The sequence below is a fragment of the Lagopus muta genome, chromosome 3 (genome assembly GCF_023343835.1).
Source record: "Lagopus muta isolate bLagMut1 chromosome 3, bLagMut1 primary, whole genome shotgun sequence".
In the NCBI taxonomy this organism is placed as follows: domain Eukaryota; kingdom Metazoa; phylum Chordata; class Aves; order Galliformes; family Phasianidae; genus Lagopus; species Lagopus muta.
This window is the reverse complement of record NC_064435.1, coordinates 78,792,199-78,800,753: the sequence shown is the minus strand read 5'-3', so window position 1 is coordinate 78,800,753 and position 8,555 is coordinate 78,792,199. Positions and strand designations below refer to the sequence as shown.

The 8,555-nt window shown below is 50.2% G+C and overlaps 1 protein-coding gene across 7 annotated transcripts in view; it reads left to right on the top strand.

Moving 5' to 3' along the window:
- Positions 1-371: 371 nt before the first annotated feature.
- Positions 372-8,555, top strand: part of RNF152 (ring finger protein 152) — a 41,118-nt gene continuing 32,934 nt past the window's right edge. The window contains exon 1 of one of the 7 annotated variants that reach the window (XM_048939235.1): positions 372-439. Coding sequence is in view for 1 of the 7 variants with exons in the window: in XM_048939229.1 (XP_048795186.1) it covers positions 6,962-7,018 (57 nt within the window). In the remaining 6 variants the exon portion in view is untranslated. Of the gene's footprint in view, positions 502-608; positions 708-785; positions 815-1,565; positions 1,912-5,164; positions 5,354-6,515; positions 7,019-8,555 lie in introns of those variants that run through there. The other 6 variants (XM_048939234.1, XM_048939232.1, XM_048939236.1 and 3 more) reach the window with 6 other exon arrangements.

The following is an 8,555-nucleotide window of genomic DNA, read 5'->3' as shown; positions in this document are numbered from 1 at the left end:
TGCAGGTTCAAGCCTGGAGCTGGGACCGCAGGTCTCCAAGGCCAAAGTTTTGTGTTGGATCACCTGCCCTGTACGGGCTTCGGCAGTCCCACGGGGCAGCCCCGAGGGCACGGAGCTCAGCGAGGCTGACAGTTGAGGTGCCGCCGCCGTGCCCCGAGGCAGGACGTCAAACCGCAGAGCAGCCCCGATGCCCCCAGCCGGGGCCGGACGGCCGCCCCCCGGACCGGGCTGCTGCGGAGGGCACGCCGCCCCCTCGGGCCGCCCCCCGGGCGGGGGCCACACACACGCCGGGGCGGCTCCGTCGCTCCCCGCCGCCCGAGCCCCGCCTCGGCCCTGCACCCGGCGGGGCGGGGGACGGGGGGCGGCGCCGGCCGCCGGGGCGAGGGCGCCGGCTACGGCGGGCGCGGGGCGGTCGGCGGCGAGGACGGCCGTCGGCAAGGTCAGCCGTCGCCCGGGAGCGGAGCGCGAGGCGCGACGGATGCCGCGGTGCCGCCGCAGGGGGTGAGGGGGGGCCGGGGCGGGGTGGGCGCGTCGCCCCCGCCACACCTCCCGCCCGCCGCTCCTCCGCCCCGGCCGGAGCCAGCCGCGCGTTTCGTAAGCGGCCGCCGCGCCCGGCTTCGCCGGCGGCAGGACGGAGCGGCGCGGCCTCCCGGTGCGAGCCGCGGGCTGCGGGGAGGGAGGCGGCGGCGGCGGTGGTGGCGGCGCAGGTAATGGCCGGGCGCGGGGGCGGCGGGGCGCGAAGGTTACTTAGAGAGCTGCCCGGCAGCGCCCGCCGCATCGCCGGGGTGGGCTCGTCCTTGCGCCTCGCTCGCGGGTAAAGCCGGGTTACTTGCGGACTTTTGGTTATCAGCGCTATAATCTACATGGAGTCTATGGCTTTTTTCTTTCTTTCTTTCTTTCCTTTTTTTTCTTTCTTTTCTTTTTTTCCTTCCCCTTTCCATGCTGGCAGTTAGCGGAGCGGATAGGCGGTCGCTCGGGAGCTGCCGCTTAGCGCAGGGTCCGCGCGCAGCCCGGCCCCGCAGAGCGGCGCGGAGTTCGGTGCGGGCGGAGATGCCGCCTCCCGGCTCAGGTCGCGGCGCGGATCTCCCGAGCGGTTCCCCGAGCCCTGCATCCATCGGCGGGCTCTGTTCCGACATGCCGGCTCGGGCTGGAGAGACTTTCTTGGGAAGCTTCTGAAGCTTGGGTATGCCTCAGGTCGGCAGGCGGGGAGGCGCTAGGGCGTGTTTCTGTCATATAGGTGTATGTTTTAAGAAAATAAAAGGAGAACAAAGCAAACAGGCTTCTGATAAGGTCCTATTAATGCAGCTATAAACACTGTAATTCCTCCGCTCTCGTTTTCTCAGCGAAACTCTTCTTGCAGATACGGTCCATGGTTTGGTGTTTTTTTTTTTTTTTTTTTTTTTTTTTTTTTTTTTTTTTTTAAATACTATCTTTCAGAGATCATTTTATACAGATTGGCTCAGGTTTTGGGTCTGCCTGAGGCTGCCGGAAAATACCTGTAACCTTCTGACTTGCAGTGTCACCAAGGTGTTGCTGGTAGCCTCCTGCATTCAGGCAGAGGTCACAGCCCTTCTGAAATGCCCTCGGTGTCTGAGCTAGCACAGAACTCGCAGCACGATGATAATCGTGATTCAGAAACAAAGCCTTCTGCTGGAAACGCTGTTCTTGGCTATGTAATGGGATTGGGTTTGAGCTTTTTGTTAACTGCATGAGGGGTGAAACATAGCATTAACTGTGGCCGAGGAGTACGGGGTCAGGATAACTTGGGGCCATGGCTGTCAGGGGCACTGATGTATCATCAGGGCAGATAATTCCTTGTGTGCACATGCTTCTGTTGGTGACACGGCCCAAAAGCTCACATCTCTGCTTCAAGTCTGATGTGTCTATTGGAGGTTTTGCACAGCTTGCCAGGTATGTGGAGACAAATGAGAAAGGTGTTTGCTGTTGCTTGACTTGGGGGGAGAGAAGTTATTGGGGCAGTACCTGGTCCAAGTTGTATACATGTTGCGAAGTCTCCTTGGAAGCAGTGGCCGATGATGCTGAACATCCAGATTAGAAATGCCAGCAGGACAATCAATGCTATTTCTGCCTTAATATGATATGTTTAAATTATACATGTAAATGAAGTAGCTTGGAAGGAGCCACTCATCCAGATAGGCTCCGGCATAGCAGAGCGTGCAGGGAGCTGGCAGGTAGAGGCTTCTGGGCACCGCTCCCCATTCAACTCGGTGGGTCTCTAGCTCTGCCAGAATCCCTGTGTGTGTGTTTTTCCAGTGCCCCTTTCTGGCTCCATTCAGGGTTCTTGCATTGACCCCTTGATGGAGTGGAGCAGGAGCTCTATTAGTGACAGCCCTACGGAGGCTTCAGCATGGTTTTAACTTATCACGTTCATTGTTCTGGTGAAATTGAAGAATGATACGCTCAAGCAAGCTTGCATGCAGGGATGTTAAGCCAAGGGCTGTCTTCCATAAGCTTTCCAGGGTGTGAACTGTGCATCTTTTTTGCTTGCATACTGCTTGGAACAGATACCATGTCATGGCTGGGTTTGGAATGGGGGAGCTGCCCTCACTTGTGACTAGTGAATACAAAGAAGGAGCAGTGCTACTTCTCTGGAGTTCTGTGGAGGATTTCAAGCAGAATTAAGTTTTCTAAGTCACTGAAATATTTTTCAGACTGTGACCCCATTCACCAGTTCGTGCCTAGAGGGTACATCTCTACAGTGATACATGTGATGTGGGTGATCAGTTAGTGTGACTCTACCAAAGACCCAGCGATTTGTATTTCTGCACACAGCATTGACTTTAGGGTCTGGCCAATGGCTCTGGTTTTTTATTGGTTTTATATAATACTGTATATCTATATTTACATGTCAGGCAGTCCCACTGTCCTTGCATCAGGCAGCAGTTATTCGGGCAAGTAATTTGTCTGGCTTGAGTGTGGCTGGCTGTTCAGCTGAGTAAATGATGTACACTCTGAATAAAAGATGGTGGATTTGGGGCATGAGTGCTTTAGTGGAGAATGTGGACAATGCATTTCCAAAGCCTGACATTCTAGCATGCCTTAAATTCTGTCCTGTTCTTAGGCTTTGCCTCTGTCTGGTGAGTGGGCTGGAGGGTGGATTTGCCTCTCATTCAGAGCATGCAGAGCTTCTGAAGAAATTCCACAGCTGTTTTGGGTCAGCCCAGAGTTGCCTGCTTGCTGTGCTGGTGCTGTTTTCTCCACAAATAGCTTTGCTGCTTCTGGGCCCTGCGAAGAAAGGGAAGAGAAAAGCCAGCCCTCGGGAGCGATGTCCAGCTGCAAGAGGTGTCAAGGGCAGTCCTCCCAGCTTCCCAGAGTCTCCTGAGCTCATGAGGCCTTTGCCCCCTCTCCAGGCAGCTGCTTTTCCGCCCACAGCAGTGTTATCCATCCTACAGGCACTGGCTTGGTGTGTCTTAGTGTAGGTCATCAGCATGGAGACCGTGATGTGTCTTGCTGCCTGATGTGACTGTCCCAGGTGAGGAGCTGAGGTCTGGGATGGGAGTACCTCCCTGGCAGCGATCCTAATGAGCAAGAAGCACCAGCAGCTTCCACACTCATCCTTGGGTAACAATCCTCCAGCTTGTAGCAATGGCTGACAGTCCTGAAGGCCATTGATCTCCCACTTGGTAGGACTAGAGGCTGGATAGATGGGAAATCCTCAAAGCAGTGCTGTCTTTGGCAGGGGAGAGATGACTTGTAGTGGTCAAACACAGAGCCTGTGCAGGCCTGGCCATGCCATGTGGTGTGCATGGTCCCCACGGCAGGGGTTGGTGTGAAGTAGTGCAGTAGGAGGGCAGGAGGGCAGAAGACGTGTACCTCAAGTAGGCAGGGCTTGCAAATTGCATTTCCTCTCAGCATGGCTGCCCTTTGGTTCATAAAGTAGGAGCTGCTTGAGGCCTGGGAGGGACAGAAGGCTGGCGGCCACAGATGGGAGCCTGCTGTGTGACCTCCAGGACTCCTTGAACTGAGTGGAATGAGCAGGGAGGACTTTGGCAGAGGTGTGCAATAGCACTGCAATTATCTGGGTGCTTGCAGGCCTCACCTCTTTGAGTTCAGTGGTGATTTCAGTTGTCCTGAAGACAGCACTCAGTACCACGTGTTTCCCCTACAATAGCTTCAGTGAATGGAGCTTAATTCCCTTGCAGCCCCCTCCTGACCTGTTAGGTACCCACTGTCAGAGTGGCCCTTCAGAGACTTCCAGCATCCATCTTTGATGTCAGAACCATAAGGATCACCTTAGTGGGCTAAGCTGGATCTCTTAACAGCCTTCCAAACTGTGTGCTATGTCACTAAGATTAGAAGCAGCTGTCAAAGTGAGGTGGAACGACAAGCTGTGTAGCTGGAACTCCATGGCAGGTTACAGGGCGCAGAGCACCAGACTGCAGGAGGGCTGCAGGTCCCTCTGTCCTTCTCCCAGCACAGCAGTGGCTAGTGAGGTGACACAGCAAACATCTGTGACAGATAACAGCAAGCCTGGGGCTCGCAGCAGATGTGTGCAGGTCCTTCCTCTGAAGGTGCTGGCCTTAGAGCTTCTGTGTGAGAAGCCCTGGGACAGGAGCCCAGCATTGCTGCTGCCACATCCCTGCCTGCTTGTGTTAACCAGCATTGGATGTTTTGAGTTAGCTGCACGTGCTTAGTGATGGGCTGGTGCTTTCTGTGTTAGGTTTTATGCCAAGAGCTGGGGAAGGGATGCTGTGGGCTCTGTCTGAACCTGGGGACCTGGTAGCTCCAGGTTACCCAGGTTCCGAGGGCAAGGAAGGACGGCAGCAAAGCTTGCTTTGTTAGGAAAAGCAGCGTGCAAAGCTTGTGACAGTTGCTGCCAGCACCTGCTAGACAAGGTAAAAATACTAGAAAGAAAGAAGAAGGGGGTGTTAACATATGGGAGCATACAAAGACAAATAGAGTTTTTTTAAGAGCACAAAGCCTATATAGTGAGTGTGCCATCAGACGTGCTGCCTCTCGTCAGCTAATATCATCTGCAAATAAAGCAAGTCAGGTTGTTGCTATTGCAGCTGCTTTCCCTCATGAAGCAGGATGAGCCAGACTCGTCCAACTCTGAGAAATGTGTTGGCAAGCAGCCTGAAGTCCAAGGTGCACAGAGTAATTTACTTTAAAAAAAAAAAAAAAAAAAAAAAAAACAACAAAACCACACATAAAAACAAACCAGCAACAAACAATGTAAGGCTTATCATCCAGGATGAGCACGTACAACCATAATGTTTGCTTGCAGCTGTGTTTTCTATGACACACTCTTAGAAGTTGCTCTTTGGCTGCATTCACCAGCAAACACAGCCTAGAGGTGATCGGCTTCTTCCCTGACCTGCAGTTAACAGCGGTAATTATGCTTAAAGAAGTTTTGGTATGGGAGGGGTTCGGAGGTTTGGAGCTGTCAGCTGGGTAATTTGGGATCCAGGCCTTGGGAGTTTTCATCTTGACCTTGGGCAAAACACATCAGCTGCTCCGTGCTTCTGCTTTTCAAATCCGATCTGTTACGATTCATTTCAGAGCAACTGATTGATATCGGTCTTGGTTTCCTCATCTTAAGCAACCCCAAAATCCCCAAATGTTTGTGCATGAAATTGAAGTTCAAATATGAAATCTCCCTCTCTCCTCCCTACTCTTTACCTCTGATAGCCGGGGAGGAAAAAGAATCATTCGTAGCCATCTGCTGGAGGCATCAATCACGCTGGGAGCAGTCTGCTGGTTGTTCCACATGTTATTAATGATGAAAAGATATAAACATACGAGCTCATAATTATGTTGCTTTCAAATTACTTACAAAATAATGACAGTAGGAGAACAATGAGGTTACAAAATCCAGCGGACAAAAGCAAGGAAGTGCCAGAACTAACATTTACACGGCTCCCCTTTGCATCTGCATTATGATACAATCTTTAATTCTGTAATCACATCATTTTTTCCCTTTCAGAGTCCCTCTTTTAGTGGATAGGTAGTTACTGCATAATTCGTTTTCTCTTCCCCATTTACTTTCTGCATGCGTCTCCACGTATTTATTTTACACCCCACCCAAACCTCGAGCTGAGCAGTGCTGTTAGTTCCTTCCTGGGGGCTTCGCAGGCGGGGAAGTTCTCACTCTTGCAACATCTCAGATGCTGGCACTGCATTCATTTTCAGGAATGGAGGCAAAGAGCAAACAGAGCTCAAATGATGGAAACTTCAATTTTTGGCTGCCTAAAAATGATGCTGAGGGATGTTTTTGTTTTTCACTCACCCCAGAGTGCCTGCCATGATGTAGCAGTTCATCTGCTAGAAACACAGGGGCAGCTGACTGGAGCTGGAAGTCTTGGCACTCTTGCAGGGCAGCCTTAGATGCACTAGATTTGCAGAGAGCAGGGAAAAACTGCTTTTAGCAGTTGAGCTTGCTGAGCATTTTGCAAATACTCAACGTGAGAGAAAGGCAAGTCCTGCCTGCAGGGTGGAACATCGAACTTTGCAAGTAAAGTTGTCTCTCTTTTCCTGCCATGTCTTGTTCACTTATCTTCCTTGTTTCCACTGAGTGGGGCAGGGTCTGAGGGACCACTGTCACTTTATTGCACAGTCCCTATCTTTTTTGCCTACAGAAGCTGATTTGCTGCTTTAGAATTAGAGAGAGCATCAGTGAAGATGTGTTACGGGAGCTGGGTGAAGGTTGAGGCAGTTCTCGTGATACCTCTTAATTTTGGAGCGCTCAAAGTTCACAGACCTTGTATTAAGAATCTACCGCATCTGAGCCTTTATGTAATTTTCTAGCTGGACAAAGGGAAATGGGAGAGATAAATAAAAAAAATTGACCTGTCGCATGAATCTGCAGTGACCCGGGTCATCCACAGGGCTTAGACCTTTGGGCTGCAGCATTAATTTCTAATCCATGACCTAGTAGCTTGCACCAATTGGCTTTGGATGGTACTAATTGTTAGAACGGGGTGACTGCTCAGCAGCTCGTATGCTGTGCTGGGGAAGCTTTCTGGCCCAGGTCCCATTTTGGGATGGACTAGGCAAGGTACTGCTGCTTCTCAACTCCTCTCTGACTTGCTTGTTCCTCCTGCCTCGGTTTTCACCCCTTCCATCCTTTTTGGTCCTATCCATCTACAACACCTGCCTTCTGCCTCTCCTCTGGCTTGCTGGTGCCACAGCTGTGGCCCAGGCCTTTCCATTAGTGCTGCCAGTGCTACCTATAATTTTTCAGAGATCCTGGATCTAGATACCATAGAGGTGTTGTGTGTCATCTTGACTGAAATTCACATCTAGAATTTTTATGTTTTCAGACTGTAGGTAAAGGCCAGTCCAAAACCTTGAGCGAAGCATCTTTGGGGATTAATCTTCCTTGCTTTTAGTGTACAGCTATTGCTGTGGACATCCTCTGAGATCAGGCAGTGGGGTAAATGGCTGCTGTAGGCCAACCCTGTAAAGCTGCTTTCTACTTAAAGAATATGCTGTGCTCTGTTTTTCAGCGTTTCTTTGTATGTAGTCTCACTTGATCTCATCTAGCTTGTTCTACTGTTAAGCCTGGGTAAATATGCTGTTTTATAGGTGTGAATATGAGCCTTAAATTACTTTGCTGCATAGAACAATGAGGAAGACTGGCCATTTACATTTCTTTTAGTTTTTTGAGGGGCATGTGGATGTAGGTTCTAGAGGCTGGGCTTCAACGGAAGAGCAAATTGGTGCATCTCAGTCACTTCCTGGAGGTAACATGTAGTCTGATCCAGCAATTAGATGCTTTTTGGCCTGTATTTAAATTATGCTGACCAATTTACAGTGAATGTCTTCCTAGAGCTTTGTTCAGAGGAGAGGTGGGAAAAGAAGTTTGGTATAAACCTCACACTGCAGTAAGAAAGGAAGAAGCAGAAATTCTGATTCTGGTGAAATGAGTGTAACAGTTGGCTTTCTGTACGCTCTTGGAGCTTTTTTGTTTCATTAAAATAGATGAAGAAAAGTGGATACCAGCAAAGAAAGTGACTGTTGCCAATTGAGACTGGGCTTGGAATGGCCAGCCTGACCTGCAGTGATACAAAATGGGATGAGAATGGCTTTAAACTCAGACTTGTGTTCTTGGGAATTTGTGATATTAATCATGATCACGACAGATAAGAAACATGTCAAATTAGAATAATGAAAGAATGACAGAACAGAGCATCTTTAAAAGTTTTGGATGACTTGACAGATTGTATGTCTCTACTAATTAATTAATAAGATAGATACTGAAATCTGGCATCAGCCATTTCTCCCAGCACTGACACTATGTGTGAACAAGTCCAAGTATTTTGGAACTGATCTTTACCTATTTGAAAAAGAAAAAGGTACTCAAAGGAGCATAGCACTGCTTTTTGGCTCTGATCTGCAGGTTTTTGGAGCCAAGGACGTCGTCTGAAGAGTTTGGGAAAGGTAATGGGGAAAAAATGGCTTGTATCAAAACAGAGACCTACACAGCTTTCAGAGGGGCAAAGAAATGGTTCTGTGTATTGGAAGAAGGTTGCACATCACTGACCTGGCCACCTCCAGCCTGGAAGGCAGCCACGAGCGTGTGTGATCTGGTT